At 54.8% G+C, this 19935-nt stretch overlaps 1 protein-coding gene across 20 annotated transcripts in view; it reads right to left on the bottom strand.

The window, feature by feature from the left end:
• Positions 1-19935, bottom strand: part of DNM2 (dynamin 2) — a 108338-nt gene that overhangs the window by 11530 nt on the left and 76873 nt on the right. For 6 of the 20 annotated variants that reach the window (XM_078360590.1, XM_078360591.1, XM_078360587.1 and 3 more), the window contains exons 12-16: positions 18444-18514; positions 17266-17295; positions 15033-15084; positions 8649-8762; positions 1249-1358 (exon numbers count right to left, since the gene is read on the bottom strand). In XM_078360590.1, the coding sequence (XP_078216716.1) occupies positions 1249-1358; positions 8649-8762; positions 15033-15084; positions 17266-17295; positions 18444-18514 (377 nt within the window). Of the gene's footprint in view, positions 1-1248; positions 1359-8648; positions 8763-12410; positions 12423-15032; positions 15085-17265; positions 17296-18443; positions 18515-19935 lie in introns of all 20 variants that reach the window. The other 14 variants (XM_078360593.1, XM_035287493.3, XM_002761738.6 and 11 more) reach the window with 3 other exon arrangements.

Raw genomic sequence — 19935 nt, 5'->3', positions numbered from 1 at the left:
CTCCTAAAAGATGTATCAGGTAATACTGTCATCCCCCGCTGCACAGGGGTCACAGGGCTCAGGGACCTGGGAAAGCTGCCAGGTATCAATGGCCAGGGGCAAACCTCAGAGAGCTACGGAGGTTTTCAGGGACAGCTGGTGGACAAATGGGTCTTGGAGCTTTAGGCCAGCCAAAGCAAAGCCAGAGGGAACCAGGAGAATCAGCTGGAGTTGGTGGATGCAGCCAAGCAGCAGGCAAGGGGGTTCCAGGGCCAGCAGGGAGGATGTCAGCTCCTGCCTGTGCGTCTCAGGTACCCCCAGGCCTCTGCCAACAGCCAAGCCCTGACTCGGATGGGCCCTGCTTCCTGGATGAGCACGAGTGTGTGGGTGTGGGAGGAGCCTTCCTGCCATCTGCATCTCTTCCTGAGAGCAGTGTCTCTGCTAAAGTCTGCAGCCAATGCCTCATGGGAGACATGTACTACGAACTTCCTGAGGCCTCTCCTTCCTTTTCCAGCTTCACTCTCCTGGGAGCTCATCTGGGTTCGTCACTTGAAACACTGTTCATGCAATGGCAACTGCCCAATTCACATGCTAGCCTAGAGCTTGTTCTGGACATCACACTCCTGGACCTACCCGGGTGCCTCCCTGATGTGCCCTCTCCTTGGCCTGGCCTGAACTGACCCCTAGGCTGTCCCCAGGCCTACCCTGCTGCTGCCTTCCCCCACTTGGCCAATGGCAGCAACCCGGCGGCACAGGAGCTCAGGCCCAGGTACTCAGGGTCACCATCAGCCTTTCTCTCTCATATCCATACCCATCAGGACTCCACCTGACTCCTCCACCCAGCATCTGCACCCTCCTCCCCTGTGTCAGCCCCACCAGGGTCTGGCCCCATCATCGCCCACTTGGACAAGGCAGTGGCCTTTGCCCTGGTCCCCCGTCTCCCACCCCCTCAGCCTGTTCCCCCCTCAGCCACCAGAGGGCGCCTGCGAGCACCTGAGCCAGGTCCTGATCCCCCTCTGCTCAGAACTCTCTGTGGCTCCCACCTGACTCGGACCCTGACTTCATCCCTGCCTCTGCCCAGAGAGGTTGTCTCTGCCCCAGCACTGAAAGCATCCCTGGGTGCAGGAGTTTCTCACTCGGCTCCTCTTCTAGCAGGTGGAACCCCAGGGCAGGGACTGCTGAGAGCAGGTGCTCAGTGAAGGCTGTGGAGTGTGAATGAGGCCATCGGTCTTCACCCTGAGCCCTCCCCCGGGGCCCAGGGCCGCTCACCTCTGCTCCGTGTTGAAGATGGCAAAGACGTGCTTGTTGGACATGAAGCCCTTCTCCACATCACGGATCTTGAGGTTGTCCAGAGGCAGCATGTACTTCTTCTCTTTCTCCTGAGGGCGGAGGAAAAGGACTCACCCCAAGCTGTCCACGTGACAACTCAGGATGCCCCAGGCCAGAGTGTGCAGCCTGCGCCACCACCAGCTGGGGGCTTCACATGCTGGTCACTGCTGCGGATGAGCTCATCTGCCACCCCCTCCCCATCCCTCCCTCTCTCCTGGCCATGCTGCCCTCCGTGACAAACCCTGAGTATCCCAGGTGGGTTCCTACCCTAGGGCCTTTGCATGCCCCAGGCCACTGTCTGATCCTGACACTGGCATGGCTCCCTCCTACCTTAACTCCACCTGCACCCTCCCTACCTTTTCCCTCACACAACAGATCATGTATCCTGCGCTTTTTGACCTGGGTGCCTGACTGCTACTGGACTGACTCAGTTTCACTGCTGACATGTGGCTGACTGCACGCACAACACAACCGCTCCTCCCCTAATGTGGAGTGAATGGAACCTTTCATTGGGCTTCATCTTTGAAACAAGCCTAGGAATGAGTTGCCTCTGTGATGCCATTTTACAGAGGGGAAGACTGAGGCAGAGAAAAGCAGGGCTGGGTTTTAAACCTTGACTGCCTCAGGACATCTCAGGGCTGGATAGCTGACGCCTGGGCCAGCTGCTGCAGAAGCCTCACCCCCTTTCTTTATTATCATTCTCATTATTATTTTAATAGAAATGGGGTCTCACAACGTTGCCCAGGCTGGTTTTTGTTTTTCTGAGATAGACTCTGTCACCCAGGCTGATGTGCAGTGGCAAGATCTTAGCTCCCTGCAACCTCTGTCTCCCTCATTCAAGCAATTCTTCTGCCTTGGCCTCCTGAGAAGCCAGGACTACAGGTGCACACCACTACGCCTGGCTAATTTTTTTTGTATTTTTAGTAAAGAAGGGGTTTCACCAATAGGCCAGAATGGTCTCGAACTCCTGACCTTGTGATCTGCCCACCTCAGCCTCCCTATCATTTGCTTTCTAAGGGTGGCCCTGTTCAGGAAGCACCAACCAAGTGCCAGGCATGGCTGTCCCAACTGCAGGGGAGGCAGCTTGGAGGAGGTGGGCCCCTCAGCCAGGGGCAAAGGGCTGGTGAGTCATGAAGCTGGGGGTGGCACCCTGGAACCTCTCGCTCACCCAGTGATGTATATGCCCACTATGCCATAGCAGCAGCAGCATGCCAAGCACTGCTCAGCCTCAGTTCATGGATCCCTCCCAGCTCAGAGAGGGAAGGTGGATGCCCAAGACCACACAGCAGGCCGTACAAGCCACAGCAGGACTTTGGAGGCCAGGCCCCCATGACCCAAAGCCCAGTCCTGTCCACAGTGCCCCTGGCCCATCTCTGGAAACTCCTCAGGGCCCCTCACTGGGCTGAGCCAGCACAAAGCCTAACCTGGTTGCTGCCTCCAAGTTGAAGAGCAGCCACAGTGACCGTGGAGGAGGAGGCTGGGACTCCCTGGCAAGTGGGGATTGGCTGAGTGTTGGGACTTTGTGAGGGGAGCCAAGGTGGAGGACTGGGCTTGGCACATGGGCTCAGGGCGTTAGCAGCTTAGCATGGCTGAGGTGATGCCAGCCCTGCCCCTTCCTGGCCCTGTGCCCCTGGACAAGTCACTTCCCCCCAACCCCCCATCTGCACCTCGGTTTCCTCTGTCCAAGGAAGACGGAGGAGCTTGGTGCCCACTGAAGAGCTAGTGCCCAGGAGCACCAGGGATTTTCTCTGGCTGCTCTTGTGAGCAGCTCTGGGGTCAGCCTGCCAGGCTCTAGGCAAGAAGCAGGGCAGAGTGTAGGAACAGGGGACGGGCGGCCATGGAGGGAGGACGCTGCTGTGGACCAAAGGAGGGAGGGTGGTAAAGAAAGCCGGCACCCCTCGTCCCTGGCAAGGCTGGGTAACACAGGGCCTGGGTCTCTCCCACCTCTCAGGGAAGAATTTTAGGGGCTTTAAAAGGGGCAGGGGAGGGGGCTCTGCAGGAGCCCTGCCCCCCACCCTGACATTTGTCCAAGGGTCTTTGCTGCCCTGACCCTATCGTGTAATGAGGCCGGAAGCTTCCAGTCAGTGGGGCCAAGTAACTGAGTCACAGGCCTTTCTGGCTCATGCCACATCTGGAACTGTTTACAGTAGGATTCCGCCCAGAAAGCTGCCGGCACGCGCGCACACACACACACACACACACACACAGACACTGAGGCATGTGTGCTCCCCTCCTCCCCACCCCCGACCCCCAAAGAGTCAGACTTTCTCCTGAGCCCAGAAGCCACGATCCCAAACCCTGCCTCCTGCCTCCGCCTCCCCCACTCTTTAGGATTTCCTGAAAACCCAGAACTTTCTCCAGATGCGAGCCGGCCCCAGCCTTGCCACGTCAGAAGGGACAGAGCGGATCGTCTCGGGAGGAGTGGGGGCTTCCCTGGCTGCTCAGAGGTGCTGAGGCACGGCCTGGCCTAGTGGCCCAGGCGTCTGCCTGGGGGCGCCTGCGGGATGGACAGCCGGCCCCGCCAACCCAGTGTTCAGACTACCTGTTCAGGAGGCCGTCAATGTGTACAGTAGTCTGCACATTGGTTAGGCTGGGCTTGGGCAAGCGGCGCGTCGAGACAGGCCCCCCAAACGCCAGCATCCTTGGAGTAAGGCATGTCTGGAGGTGAGTGTCATTTTCCACCACCCCGTTTCCCACTGCGGTGGAGCCTTGCATAGAAGGTTCAAGGGCGTGGGTGGGAGAAGAGGTGCTGGGGAAAGGCAGAGGGAGCCCCGAGACTGGCTGAGGGGTTGGGGGCCCTGGCCCTATCAGTCCGCCATCCCCACCCTATGGCTGTAAATGTCTCCTCGTTTAGTTTTTAAATAAAGAGATACTGATGTCTTGCATATCACTGAGGTGTCTCTAAGGGTGGCCTGCTCCTTGGGGGTGGCTGCCACGTGTGTGACTCCAAGGGTCCCTGTGGTGGCGGGGGTCAGATTTCACGGCTGCCCCCTCCCGACTGGAACCTGCTTTGTGTCTGGGGCACACACAGGGCCTCTTTCACAAGTCTGCAGCTTCTCATTACGGCCGGCACCTGGCCCTTCTCCCATTGCTGCTCCACACTCCGATCAGGGGGCCCCAGGGGAGGGTTGGGGGCTCTGGCTTTCAACCCCCAGGTCAGCGTGAAAGAAGAGGCGATCTGAAAACTAGATGTGCAATGCTGCTAGGCAGAGAGCCACCAGACTGAGGTTCAGGACCAGAGGTCCCTCCAGGGCTCGCTGCCCCAGGCCTAGCACTCCCACCCAGGGGACCCTGGAAGGTCCCCACAGCCCTGAGCTGAAAGGCAGAGGACCAGCTCTTAGCCTGCCTGACAGCTCACACGCAACAGCGCAGGCTGGTTTCTGACTGCAAGGTGGAAAGAGGGGAGAAAAAGTGAAAGGGTACCCCACTCCACCCCACCCTGGCCATTTTGAGGAGCCATACGATCTGGACGTGAGAGTTCCTAGAGGAGCCTGAGGCAGGGAGGAGGCTGCAGACCACGCCTGACCCCACGCTCCTCCCACATCCCAACCCCATGAGGTTCCCTGATCTGAGGTTCTGGAAGGTTCCACAGGGATCCCAGAAATGCTTGTATGGTGGCTCAGCAGACTCCACCACCCTGGGTTTAGGAACAGTGCCCCAGGCCAGGCGCAGTGGCTCATGCCTGTAATTCCAGCACTTTGGGAGGCCAAGGCGGGTGGATCACTTGAGGCCAGGAGTTCGAGACCAACCTGGCCAATGTGGTGAAACCCCATCTCTTAAAAAAAAAAAAAAAAAAGAAAGAAAGAAACAGTACCTTAACCTCAGTCCCACAGAGGCCTCAGGGATTCTGAGGCTCCACAAACATTCCAGAGATGAGCCTCTGGCCTTGTGTGGAGTGGGATGATCACCTTTCACCCCAATGCCCTTGGTGAAGGGGACATCAGGCCTGGGTTGCAGTGGAGGTGTCTGGATGTGGGCCTGGGGTGCCCCTCAGGTCAGGGGGCATAGGCCTGCAGACATGCACTGGGGAAACATCCACCCCTGGGGGACCCTCCACTGGTCCCCAACGTGGGTCAAGTCACCACTCAGAGCCTTAGTTTCTGTACCTGGCAGACTACAAAGCCACCCCCATGACAAGTGTGAGGATTTCCTCATGGGGAGCAGGGTTCGCCTCAGGTGTGGCCTTAGTGGGCTCTCTCAGCCAATGAGCCCAGCACAGACCAGGGGGTTCACAGCCACAAGCCCCACCTACCGCTCCTCCCTGGGGCCGGTTGGGGTCCCCCAACCTGCCTTCTCTCTAACCCTGGGACTTCCAAGCCCAGTCCTGCCTGTCCTGGGGCTGGGTTGGCTGCCAGCAAGCCCCCCGTGGGAGGCACTCCTATAGGGCATCCCCCAAACCCGAGGGGAGGAGAGCCAGGTAGGGCAGCTCCAGGGGCCTCAGGCAACCCCGGCCTCTCCACTGAGGTCGCCTGGACTGAGTTGGTGGCTGTGCCATCCCAGGGATCATGGGGACTGGCAGCTGGCCCTGCACCTGACCGAGCCCACGCTCAAGGTCATGGATAGCCTTGGAGCCAGCCCTGGGCCCACAGCGGGATCTGGGACAAAAGTGCATCTCTGAGCTTCCAGCTCCTCCTCTGGGCACTGGGAGTAGGTAGGTAGGTTCCCTCCTACAGAGAGGGGCTGGGAGGACTTGATGGTGGTGACCGCCAGGAAAAAACCTTGGACACATGCTGCAAGCCAGGCACAGTGCTGGGCTCAAGTACCAGACCTTCCCTGCTGGCTCCCCCAGTCCGGAGGGGAAGGCCACAGTCCTGACCTTATAGGTAGGGAGACAAGACATGAAAGGTTAACGCCATGCAACCAACATCCTGGTGAATCCTGGTGTCAAGCCCCAGCTGCCACGCTCAGAAACAACCAATACCCACTTCTTTCTTTAGAAAGCACTAGAACTGTTAGCTGGGCGCACAGTTCTCACACACAGGGGCCCTTCTTTCCTTTCTTTGGGCTGCTAGAGGCTACATGGTGATGGGCATGGGGCAGCCATTTTAAACCATGAAGGGAACCCTATTTTAAGTTGGCAACAGGGGAGGCAGAGCCAGGCCCTGGACAGTCTCACAGCACAGTGCCACCAAGCTCACTGAGACATGAGCAAGAAACAGACTTCATCTCCCTAAGTGCCTTCATTTTGGGATTGTGTTACAGATGCAAACCCAGAGCCCATATAACACAGCCACGGCTCACAGGACAACCTGCGGTCTTCCCCCAGAGCAACCAAGACAGCGAGAAACACAGTTCCCTTTGCCAGGGACCCTTGACAGTCAACCTGGACTGCATCAGAGTAGCAACAAGCTGTCACACAGAAGTGGCTTCCCTCCCAGGCCACTAAGCCATGGCTACGTCAAGAGAATTAAGCAAGGTTGATCAGGGCCATAAAAAAGAATGAGATCCCATCATCTGCAGCAACATGAATGGAACTGGAGGTCATTATGTTAAGTGACATAAGCCAGACACAGAAAGACAAATCTTGCATGTTCTCACTCATTAGGTGGGAGCTAAAAAAGGTAGAGGAGGAGATCTCACAGAGCTGGAGAGTAGAAAGATACTAGAGGATGGAAAAGGTGGGGATAGGCAGGGTTAGAGAGGTGGGTTAATGGGTACAAATACACAGCCAGAGAAAAAGCACTAAGTTCTACTGTTCAACAGCAGAGCAGGGTGACTGTGTAGTTAAGACTATAGTTAACCACAATTGTCTGGTTTTTGTTGTTTTTTTTTCAGATGGAGTCTCACTCTGTCGCCCAGGCTTGAGTACAGTGGTGTGATCTTGGCTCACTGCAACCTCCGCCTCCTGGGTTCAAGTGGTCCTCCTGTCTCAGTCTCCCAAGCAGCTAGGATTACAGGCACCCACCAGCACATCCATATAATTTTTGGATTTTTAGTAGAGATGGGGCTTCACCATGTTGCTCAGGCTGGTCTTGAACACGTGACCCCAGGTCATCCCCCCCCACCTCAGCCTCCCAGAGTGCTGGGATTACAGGCATGAGCCACGGCGCCTGGCCAACAATGTATTGTTTATTTCTTCTTTTTTTTTTGAGACAGGGTCTCGCCCTGTGGCCCAGGCTGGAGTGCAGTAGTCAGACCATAGCTTACTACAGCCTCTATCTCCTGGGCTCAAGTGATCCTCCCACCTCAGCTTCCTGAGTAGCTGGGACTACAGGCAGGTGGGGTGGACGCCGCTGTCCCCAGCTATTTTTTTTTTTTTTTAGTTTTAGTAGAAACGGGGTAATGCTATACTGCTCAAGCTGGTCTTGAATGTCTGAACTCAGGCCATCCTCCCACTTTGGCCTCCCAAAGTGCTAGGATTACAGGCCTGAGCCACCGTGCCTGCCCTTGTATATTTCAAAGTAGTTAGAAGAGGACCTCAACTGTTCTGAACACAGAGAGATGAGGAATACCAAGGTGACAGACACCGCAAACACCCCGCTGTGATCATTACATATTCTGTGCATCCAATAAAACATCACAGGGACCCCATACAAACGTCAAACATTATCTTTTTTTTTTTTACATGGGACAATCAGGAGGGATGCTGGATCAGCGTGGAGAGCAGGGGCTGGTCGGCAGCGTCCCTCCTCAAGGCTGCCCTCCCACTCGCAGTGAATGAGTCCCTCCCACTCGCAGTGAATGAATCCCTCCCACTCGCAGTGAATGAGTCCCTCCCACTCGCAGTGAGTGAGTCCCTCCCACGACTCAGCACTCAACACTGCTCCCTGAAGTCATCACCCAGGGGCCTCTCCACTTCCTTCCTATAACGACAAGCATGTAGGGATCATTCTGCACACTGTGGCCCAGGCTGGAGTACAGTAGGCAGGGACCGTCCTAGCACGGTCCAGTGGCCAAGCACCGCACAGTGGGCAGGGACCGTCCTAGCCCACTTCGCAGATAGAAAAACTAAGGCCCAGAGAGGCAAAGGGCCTGGCTGAGCCTGTAGGTGATGGAACTCCAGCACCCCTGCAGCCTGGCTGCCTGCCTGAGCCCCTGACCCTTGGGCATGGTCCCTTCTCTTGACCATGGGGCAGTGAGGGCCTGTTTCTAGTCTGCTGGTGACTCTGTCACCCACTATCTTCCTTTTGGATTCTACCAGCTGACCCCATGGGGGATGGGTACAATTCAAGCCTCCTGGCACATGGTGGCTGCACTCCAGCCCTGGGTGATGGTTCTCATGATGACTCTAAGGCAAAGCGGTGCAGTGACTGAATGAGTGCTGCCCAGAGGGAGTGCCCATCCGCTCTTCCCCATCTGTCCCACCACCCACAGCAGCCCCATTCCCACCTGCCACTCACCTCCTCATCCTTGTACCAGGACAGTGACTCAGCAGTCAGCACAAACCAGTACTCCTTGGAGCCACCCTTCATCAGGCTGATGTTGTTGATGGTCAGCCAACCCCTGCGGATCACCTGAGGGGAAGCGTGAAGCTTAGCGGGGAACCCTGCTCCGCAGCCCCGGCCACCCCCAGCGCAGTGGCCTCGCCCACAGCTCAGTGGGAAACTGGAAATCGTGACAGAGACACTTCCAGCCTGAAGCCCAGGAAACCCAGTTCCACCCTGCCCCAAGCTGGAAACCAACATGGGTGCCACCTGGGCAGGTGGGTGGATAGACTCACTGGGACAGGGCCTGATGGGGGACAGGGACATGGAGGCCTGATGGAAAGGGCCCTGGGGATGGAGGAATCCCCAGGGCTTGTGTGGGGGAATGTGGCACATGAAATGTGACATCTGAGGAACTGCACTTGTTTCAGTGAGACAGGGTTCCAAGGGGTGCTGTCCACACAGAGAGCCTGGGTCAAAGATGTGAGCCCAGGGACCCTGCCTAGGGACACTGAAGGAGCGGGGCTCATGTCCCAAGTTGGCTACAAGCCTGGTGGTCACCCTTTTGATTGACACATCAGGGTTCTGGGCTGGGAGATCCCATAGATGGAGCTCGTGTGGCTGTGGCTGTCGTCTGAGTGGGGTCAGAACCCAGGCCTGCGCAGGGGACTCACCTGACAGCTAAAGACAGGCGGCCTGGGGGCTGTGCTCCCACGCTCCCTGGCCACTGGAGGCGTGTGTGGGCTAAAGCCCCCTACCCACTCAGGACTAGGGCCCTGGGAGCTGCAGGAAGCACACAGAGGCACGCGCAGGGAGGCCTGGGACCCAGGCACTGACAGACTTGGCCAAGCTACAAAGGGTGGGCTGAGCATGGCCACGGACAGCGGCGAAGGGCTGGTCTGCACCCGTCCCCCCATGGCAGAGCATGGCAGGGCATGGCATGGCATGGCAGGAGCACCAGAGATGGGACTTCCAGGAATCCATCTGTGGTCCAGATGCTGTCCTAGTGGGGGGCAGCCCTCTGGAGGGGCTTCACCTGGTCTACCCAGACCCACCCCAGGCCTGTCAATCTGAACAGGGCCACCAGCCCACAGCTCCAGCAGCTCCTTGGTAGCTGGAGGTGAATTCTAAGCCCCAGGAGGCCATGAAGACGGAGGTAGCTAAAGAGTGCCCAGGGACACCTGGGCCAGGCAGAAATCACTGCCCAGGCTGGGGACAGCACGAGATGCCACTGGGCACACCTTGTTAAGGCCAAGGGTACAGACTTCTCCCTCCCTGGGATGAGCAAACAGGACTCTCTCTGTTGTTTGGAGCAGGCAGTGACCCCTGGCATCTGGCCATTCACAGGCTGCCTGGTGTTGGGTGAAGGGGTCGAGGCTAGCAGCCCCTGTGAGGTCACAGCATACCCTCCAGGAACTCAGTGACGAGCTCTCCCTGGTCTGCCCAGGATGTCCTGGTGTTAGCACCCAAAGCCTGGCGTTCTTGGAATGCCTTCATTCACCCAGGGGGAGCGGGGCGGGGGCACTGCCTTGTCTCAGCCCAGGGTTGAGCACAGAGTGAATACTTACTAGACCCTGGTTCAGTGACTGAATGACAACCAGGTGAGGGAAAACAGAGGGACAGGCTGTCAGTGCTCCCCCAGAAAAATGTGGGGCCTCTGTACTCCTAGGCCTGGCCCAGTTCCTAGGAGAGAGATGTGCCCGTGCACCCCTCAGTGGCCTGGCTCTCCTGCCTCCAGCCAGCTGGAGGACAGGGCCCATGCTATGATCTGAGGTACATGGCCACAGGGCTGGGGCACTGATCAGGTCACAGCTGAGCCTCGGGGCGGGAGGTCTGGAAGAGGCCCTGAGGTGCCCTTCTCCGTGTGGGTTCAGAGTAAAAAGCCCACCCCAGGGAGCTGCAAGCTGTGGGTAGCAAACATAGGCACTGTTAGCCACCCATAACCTGTGACCCTGAGAAAAGGGAGGGGCCAGGCCTCAGCAGAAAGTCAGATTTGCATCTAAGGGACACCTCCCAAGGAGACTGGGCTTAGAAGGAAGTGGGGGTGGGAGAAATAGAAAAGGTGGCAAGGCATCACGGGCTGGGGTGCACAGTGACAGGCAGGCAGGCACATGGGGTAGCACGAGTGGCAGGGCAGGCAGGGGGTGGAGGGCAGGGATCCCCTGGCAGGCTGGTCCAGCCTCTTTTCTGGGTGAGGGTCCTGGTCCAAGTCTCCCAGGCAGGGATGGAAATCATAGCTGGGAGATGCAGAGGCCACGGCCACGCTCGTGGCAGCACTGGGCTATGTGGCTTCTGGTAGAAAAAAAGGAACCCCTAAACCTCTTGGAGTACAAGGGAAAAGGCAGGTTCCTGGCCTTGGCCTGGCAAATTCAAGGGGACTGGGGGGAACACGTGAGGAACCTGAAAACCACAAGCCTGAGACCGATTAATTCCTCCCAACACTGCCCCTGCCCACAGCCCTATCTGCACCACCCAGGCCCCGGGAGCAGCGAGGCCCTGGCACAAGATTGGCTCAGCTATAAGAAAGATCCCAAGATTGCCAGAAGATTCCTGCCAGAGGGCAGTGGCAGGGGTGACCAATGCCTTGGTGGCTGGCAGTGGGAGAACATCCTGGAGAAGGGAGCCCCTGCTGGGATTGGAGGCCCAGGCTGTGCTGTCCAAGTGTGAGAGCCAGGCTGAGGCCAGTTGCCTAGAGGTGAGCTCCTTGAACTGGGCTCAGCTCTCAGATATGAGCAGCAGCTGCTTCCCACTGGGCTAGGCTGGGCCTCATACCCATCTCATGTCCCGTACCAGGCCCCAGCCAAGGGCTGTGTACAAAGGAAGGAGGTGTTACCCACAGCAGGGATGGACAGCAAATATGATTCATCTTGGGGGCCATGTCAATCGATTGGTACGAGATACCTGGAGCACTGTGGTGAGAATTCTGGGCGTGGCAGGAAACGGTGCTAGGATCAATTAGTGTTGCCCGTCACAGGCAAAGGACAGGAGAAAGGGACAAGTGGAACAGAAGAGCCTTGTCTATTTTATCTGGAGGACAAGAGGCAGCATCTAGGAAAGGTGGTCCTGATAGATTAGTCATGCCTGCCATGCATATAGGAGAGGGTATCATATGAGGAAAAAAATGAATACCTTGATCACTTAGCCACATCTGCTATAGAACACCCATGCTGGCATGCTTATTTGGAAAGAATGCCAGGATTGATTAGCAATGTCTGCCATGGGCATGTGCTAGAGGAGCAGCACAAGGCAAAGAATGCTAGATCAACTAGCCATGTCTGCCATGGGCACAAGAGGAGAAGATTTCTGCCATGTGGAAAAATAAACTCTGATCCACGGGTGACATCTGCACAGGAGACAGAAGGAAGATGGGCAGTGTCAAGAATGACTTCTGGTCTGGCTTACGTGAGATCTTCCACGGCCAGAGATGTGAGGGGAGGCAGGGGCGGTGTGTAAGTATTTGCCATCCCTAACCTACAGTAAACCATAAAAACCTGCGAGGAACTGGCTGCAGGAGTGCGCCTTTAAGGGTGGCGTTCCAGTTAGTGCCTGTGTGAGTCAACTTACACCCGGGGCAATGCGAAGTCTAGCACCGGCTGTGGCATGGGGTTTCCAGGTTAGCTCAATTTTTAGTATTTTTGTTATTTGGAGGGGTGGGGAACAGGAAATGTTAGGGGAGGGCGGGGTCTCCATCACCACTAGATTCTCTAAACTTTGCTACCACACTAAGGATGTACTTACCAGGATCTCCCCCTTTGAATATGCAAAGTTAGGATTGTGGGTAAATCAGGGAAGAACAGGCGGAGGAAAAGAGATGGAAGGGACATGAAGGGGACAGAGAAAAAGCAGGAAAAGCACAAAAACAGGAGAAGAGAAGAGCAGGGGAAAAAACAGCAAAAGAAAAAAAATTACATGCTATTAATCATATTCATGGTGTTAATATTTAATTCATTATCATCTCTCGAAACAAAAAAGCAATAACATATGTATTACCTATGGCAAGCGCAAAAATCAATCATGCAATGGTTACGTTTCTCCTTCCCGTGGGTTCTACGATCCTGCAAGATACACGACGGAGTCCCTGCCCCCACCCCTGCCCAACAGGGAGAAGGGAGAGACGTAGGTGGAACCTTTGCAAAGATTATGGGGTTTTTTATCTTTTCTTTTTTTTCTAAGACAGAGTCTTGCTCAGTCGCCCCGGCTGGAGAGCAGTGGTATGATCTTGCCTCACTGCAACCACCGTCTCCCGGGATCAAGCAATTCTCCTGTCTCAACCTCCTGAGTAGCTGGGATTACAGGCACCCACTATCACACCAGGCTAATTTTTTTTGTATTTTAGTAGAGATGGGATTTCACCATGTTGGCCAGACTGGTCATAAACTCCAGACTTCAGGTGATCCTCCCGCCTTGGCCTCCCAAAGTGCTAGGATTACTGGCGTGAGCTACTGTGCCTGGCCAGGTTTTCTTAAAAATTAATAATAAAGGCTGGGTATGGTGGCTCAAGCCTGTAATCCCAGCACTTTGGGAGGCTGAGGCGGGTGGACAGCATGAGGTCAGGAGTTCAAGACTTGCCTGGCCAATATGGTGAAACCCTGTCTCCACTAAAAATACAAAAATTAGCCGGTTGTGGTGGTGGGTGCCTATAACCCCAGCTACTTGGGAGGCTAAGGCAGTAGAATCACATGAAGCCAGGAGGTGGAGGTTGTGGTGAGCCAAGACCACACCACTGCACTCCAACCCCAGAGGCAGAGTGAGACTCGTCTCAAAGAAAATAATATAATAATAATAATAATAGAAAGGCACGGAAGGCAGGCACTGATAAAGCCATTCATATTTTACAAGGCCTCTAGCTGGGTTAAGATGTTAAGGTACAACCCTTTGTGGCTCAGGGCTTCTCCAGGAGCTGCTGGCGACAATGTAGTTTCCAGTGGCTCTCACCTATGGGCTCCTAATCCCAGGGGCTGTGCTGGAAAGCCCAAAGAGGTCACAGACCCCTGCTCAAGGGAAAAAGTTCTTCTTTCTTTCTTTCTTATTAACTAATTTATTATTTTTATTTTTAATTTTTATTTTTTTTTAGAGACAGGGTTTCACCATGTTGGCCAAGCTGGTCTCGAACTCCTGGCCTCAAGTGATCCACCCACCTCAGCCTCTAAAGTGCTGGGATTACAGGTGTGAGCCACAGCGCCCAGCCCTTTTTTTTTTTTTAAGGGACAGGGTTTCTCCATGTTCATCAGGCTGGTCTTGAACCCCTGACCTCAGGTGATCCACCAGCCTCAGCCACTTAAAGTGCTGGGATCACAGGTGTGAGCCACTGCGCCTGGCTAAATTCTTATTTCTTTTCTTTCTTTTTCTTTTTTTTTTTAAATAGAGACAGGGTTTCACCATGTTGGCCAGGCTGGTCTCGAACTCCTGACCTCAGGTGATCCACCTGCCTTGGCCTCCCAAAGTGCTGGGATTACAGGCATGAGCCACCGAGCCTGGCCCTAAATTCTTATTTCTTTATTATTATTATTATTGAAGACAGGGTCTTTTGCTCTGTCACCCAGACTGGAGTGCAGTGGCGCAATCCCGGCTCACTACAACATCTGCCTCCCAGTATTCAAGTGATCCTCCTGCCTCAGCCTCCCAAGTAGCCAGGATTACAGGCACGTGCCACCACACCCAGCTAATTTTTTGTATTTTTAGTAAAGATGGGCTTCTGCCATGTTGCCCAGCCTAGGCTGGTCTCAAGCTCCTGAGCTCAGGCAACACGCCTGCCTTGGCCTCCTTAAATGCTAGAATTACAGGCCTGAGCCACTGTGCCTGGCCTGATACTATTTTTTAAGACAAGGAGGTCTCACTGTATTATTGTCCAGGATGGTCTTGAACTCCTGGGCTCAAGTGATCCTCCTGCTTTGGCCACCCAATTAGCGGGGATGACAGGCATAAGCCACCATGCCCAGCTAATAGTTAAAAATTATTTGTAGAGGCAGGTTCTTTATATGTTGTCCAGACTGGTCTCAAAGTGCTAGCCTCAAGTGATCCTCTCACCTCCGCTTCCCAGAACGCTGAGATTACAGGCAAGAGCTACTGTGCCTAGCCAAGAGTCAAGTTCTAACCCTGGCCTTGGATGTCACATAGGGCCTTCCGGGTGGGTAAAATTTGCCCACTAGGCCCTGCCAGAGTGTTGGTTCTCAGACCATCTCCCAGAAACGTCAACATCTAAGTGACCTCTAGAGGTGGAGAGCCGATGGCCTGGTACTGAGGCTGTGGGGGGGGGGAGGGGGGGGACTCCACTGGTTGAGCTCCATCACTCGGGCTTGCTGTCACTCAGCATTCTCCCGCCCCCAGGGTGGAGCGGCAGGCTACAGAGGGGTGCACTACCTGATTGGGGATGGCCCTCTTCTTGTTCAGCTGCGTGCTCCTCTGCTGGGCACTGAAACCAAAGAACAGACAGGATTCATGTAGACAGATGCTGGGAAGGAAGAAGGGCAAGAGGTGTGTGTGGCTGTTCTCTCCCTGGGGACCAAGTGAGCAGCTACAGGCAGAGGCAGAGAGAAGCCCCCTGCGCACAAAGAGGTGCACAAGGGAAATGGCCTGGGCACACTGAACAAGAAAATGAATCTGGTTCAATTGAGGCTTCTAGGCCCTCATCTCACCTGACTTACTAAAATGTTGGTTATTTCCAGACATCACTAGAATCCTGGAGTTTCTAAGAGGAAGCGTAAGAAGATGTTGCCTAAGCTGTGTGCAGTGGCGTGATCACAGCTCACTGCAGCCTTGACCTCCTGGGCTCAAGTAATTCTCCTGCCTCAGTCTCCCTAGTAGCTGGAACCACAGGTGCACACCATGCTCAGCTACTTTTTGATGTTTTTGTATAGAAGGGCTTTCACTACGTTGCCCAGGCTGGTCTTAAATTCCTGGACTCAAGGGATCCACCTGGCTCTACCTCCCAAAGTGCTGGGATTAAAGGCGTTCTGAACCACCGGGCCCAGCCCTTCTTCCTACTCTTCCCATCTCTTGATCCCAACACCAGCCTATAAGTGGCATCAGAATGTGGGACAGCTACTGGCCATGAAATGACACTCATCTTGCAGAACTCCTGACCCAAATTTAGAGGACATCCAAGGTCAACATGGCATGTTTTTATAAGGTTCCTTATTCACCCACAATCCAAAATCTCTTTTCTTATTTATCCATCTTACTTCCTGGCTAGTTCATGCTGGCACAGACAAATCCCACGATATTTTATATGTGGACACCTACTCCACCCCGTTACGGTTCTAATATATTTTCTACTCCGACAATCATGTCACCGCTTGCAAACAGCACATATCTCCTGTTACTTATCTGTCATATTTTCTTTTCTTATCTTATTGCTTTGGCTGAAACTTTCGGGACAATATGGAAAAGCAAGTCAGCTTGGTCACGTTCCTTTCCTGACTACCTCGGGGGTTTTGTGTTAAAGTCCAAGTTGGCTGTAGGATAAGGGAGAAGTAGGCTTCCATTTCTGGATCAGTAAAGGCTGGAAAACTAAGAACAAAGGCAGAATTTTATCCAGTGATATTCCCGACATTCAGTAAGTTTATTCCAGGGCTTCTTATCTGGGCTATTTATTTCCTTATTTATTTTTGAAACAGAGTCTCACTCTGTCACCCAGGCTGGAGTGCCCTGGCGTAATCATGGTTACTGCTGCCTTGACTTCCCAGGCTCAGGTGATCCTCCCACCTCAGCCTTCTGAGTAGTTGGGATTACGCCCCACCACCATACCCAGCTAATTTTTGTATTTTTTGTAGAGACAGGATTTCACCATGTTGCCCAGGCTGGCCTCAAACTCCTGGGCTCCAGCAATCCACCCACCTTGGCCTCTCCCAAACTGCTGGGATTACAAGTATGAGCCACTGTGCCAGGCCTGGCCCTGTTTATAATATACATTTGGAGGGCAATGGAAGCCTGGAATATCCGAGCACAAGAAGGATTCTGATCAAGAGCATCTAAAGGAGGTGGCACTGAGCTGAGCCAACCTTGTCAGTGATGGCTGGGTGACAGTGAGGCCCCAGAGTTGCTATTTCTTAAGGGCCTCCTGGCTCCCACTTTTGCCAGGCCTCCCTAAAATAGCAGCCCACACGGTGGACCCTCTCCTGAGCCTGGACCTCATCAGAAGCATCTTGGTGTCTTGGGGCAAGATCCAAAATCCTCCCCTGGGTCTGCAGGGCCCTCCTTGCAATGGGGCCTGGCCTCTGGCTCTCTTACCTCCACCTGCCTGGTCTTGTAGCCTTCCTTCCTGGGGTCCAATTCTCTGGGGTTCCCCCCATCACCTGACTTCTTCAGGAAGATCTCTCCAGGCCACATCCCTGGCTCCCCTTTCCCACAGCCTCTCCCCTACCCTCTCTTCCTACTCTCATCATCCTTGTGACAACTTGTTGAAGGAATCCGTCCCCTAGCCTGCGGGCTCTGAAACAGCAGGGGCTGCCGCTGGTGCAGTCAAAGTCCTGGCTCTGGCTCTGGCTCTGAGGGAGGGCCCTGTAGCTCTTCATCGGGCCCCAGGGATGTCCCACCCAGCCAGGGCGTACCCGTTCACACACCAGGGCAAAGGCACACAGCAGGCAATACCCACCAGGTCACCAGCTGCTCAGTATAGTAACAGCTGGCGTAAGTGGGAATGCCCAGGAATCCAGAGCAAAGAGTGGAGTGGTCAAAGGAAAAACAGGAGAGATTGTGAGAAGGAACTGTGGATGAAGTGTGATAAGCAGAGACATCAAGGTGAGGAAAACAGCAGCAAACCAGAGATGGGGACCAGTGCTGTGAGCCCACACACCCAGTGGCCAGGAGAACAGAGCGGGGGGCTGCCACCCACAGGCAGCCCACTCCCTGCAGGGCACAGGGCCCTTGGCTCATCTCTAGGAGGGGTTCTGATGAGGCCCTCATTCCTTCCTCCCTTCCCCTCACCTACCTGGTGCCCAGCACAGAACAGATCCTCAATCAGCTTTGTCAGGTGCACCGATAAATGTTCTATCTGGTGACTACATAGCCTGAGATTTGGCTCTAGAGGCCCTCCAATAAGAAGCCTGCCTGGACCCTCAAAAGGCAAGCCCCAAAGACCACCCTCTGGCCTCCCATGGACCCTGCACGGCCCCACCCAGCACTAAGCACACTACATCTTAAAGGCTTGGGTGCCTGTGGGTTCCCTGCATAGGGCCTTTCTCTGAGGGTGAGGAGCTAGAAGTGGGTTTGCCCACTGCTCTGTCACAGGGCCCAGCGAGGGGGCATACCAGTGGCAACATCTGACCAGCCTCGGGCAGGAAGGCCTGCGTGAGCCACCCCAACAATCTGAGTGAGGCCCAGGTGTGCCAAGGGGCTGGATGCAAACAGCAGGTGATATCCGAGACCACCAGCACTGATATCATCCTGCTGAAATCAGAGCTCCACACTCTGGGCCCTCATCTGGGTGCCACTGAAGGTTCTGGTTTAAATCTACAGTGTACGCCTTGAAGCTAGGAGACCCCAGGTAGCACTTCCCAAAGAGCAGCTTCCAGAGCCCTGAGCTCATGAGATGCTGTCCAGGAAGGGGCAGAATCTGGGAAAAGCTGCACATGGGTCGATAAAGGCTCTGGGAAGTCCTGCAGGAGAGGAGGTGCAGCAGCTTCGCCTTTCCCTGCAAGTCTGGCCCCCCACTCTGTCGGGGGACAGAGACTAACCCCTGCTCTCTCAGAGAATCCCAACTCAATCACCTCCTTGGATCTGGGAGTGAGGACTGGTGCTGCCCAACCAGCCACTGTTTCCAAAAGTACCTACTTGGCAAAGCCGATGAAGTCCTCGTGGTTCGTGTTGATGTACGACTGCTCGATGTCAATCAACAGAAGAATCTGGGGGAGAGTAGGGGGTCGCTGTGAGTACAGGGCAAGCCTGGCAAGTGGGGGCTGCGGCAGGAGCATTTCCCAGACTTGCCAGCAGGAAAGGCGTGGGGACCAGGAGGCTTCCCAGACAGAACAGGTGGCTGTCGTCGCACTCCCTACAGCCTCACAGGCAAGAGAGCCTGGGACAGCAGAGCACAGCCAGGTAGCCCAAGGTGGCAATCACAGGCAGAGCCGCTGTCCCCCAGGTCTGAAGTCTTGACTGAGCCACTAACTGGCCATGTGATCCCGGGCCTCATGTTACTGAGCTGTGGAATGGAGGGACAGGAGGCTCAACTGCCAAGACTTTAATAATGTGCTGTCAGGTTGCTTTTTTGTTTTTGGTTTTTTTTTTTGAAAAAATGACCTATTCTGTCTCCCAGGCTGAAGTACAGCAGAACCATCATAGCCTCAAACTCCTGGGCTCAGGCAATCCCTCTGCCTCAGCTTCCCAAGATGCTGGGATCGCAGCCATGTGCCACCACACCTGGCTGATTTTTGATTTGTTTTCTTTTCTTTTTTGGTAGAGATGGGGTGTTACTATGTTGCCCAGGCTGGTCCTGAACTCGTGGACTCAAGTGATCCTCCTGCCTTGACCTCCCAAAGTGCTGGGATTGCAGGTGTGAGCCACTGCAAGCCACTGCCTTGTAAAGTTTTTTTTTTTTTTTTTTTTTTTGGAGACAGTCTCGCTCTGTCGCCCAGGCTGGAGTGCAATGGCATGATCTTAGCTTACTGTAACCTCTGCCTCCCAGGTTGAAGCAATTCTCCTGCCTCAGCCTCCTGAGTAGCTGGGATTACAGGCACATGGCATACTCCCTGGCTAATTTTTTTGTATTTTTAGTAGACAGATTTTCACCATGTTGCCCAGACTGGTCTCAAACTCCTGAGCTCAGACAATCCGCCCACCTTGGCCTCCCAAAGTGCTAGGATTACAGGCATGAACGCCCGTGTCCGGCCTGTAAAGCCTGCAGCGCCTGGCATGTTCAAAGCGCTGCATTAAAACTGCAGAGCTAATCTGGCCAAGTATGAGCACTAAATAAACGCACACACACACTCAAGCTAGAAAGGTAAAGTCTCAGGTAAGGAACAGGGCTTGTGAGTCCACTGCACTTGCTGAAAGTCTCCCTGGCCAAGTATGAGCACTAAATAAACGCACACACGCGCACACACACACTCAAGCTAGAAAGGTAAAGTCTCAGGTAAGGAGCAGGGCTTGTGAGTCCACTGCACTTGTCTCCCTCCCCCATCTTTCTTGTCCTATTTTGCCTAGGATAAGTTGGTCTAGGGGAACCATGGATCCAGGCAGCTCACTGACTTGGTTTCCATTCATAACAGGCAAGGCTGCTGGGAGGAGGGGCTCAGAAGCCCCCTACTAGATTCCCCTGGCTCTGGGC

This window comes from Callithrix jacchus, chromosome 22, assembly GCF_049354715.1.
Source record: "Callithrix jacchus isolate 240 chromosome 22, calJac240_pri, whole genome shotgun sequence".
NCBI classification, from domain to species: Eukaryota; Metazoa; Chordata; class Mammalia; order Primates; family Cebidae; genus Callithrix; species Callithrix jacchus.
The sequence above is the reverse complement of the archived record's forward strand: the minus strand, read 5'-3'. Positions and strand labels throughout refer to the sequence as shown.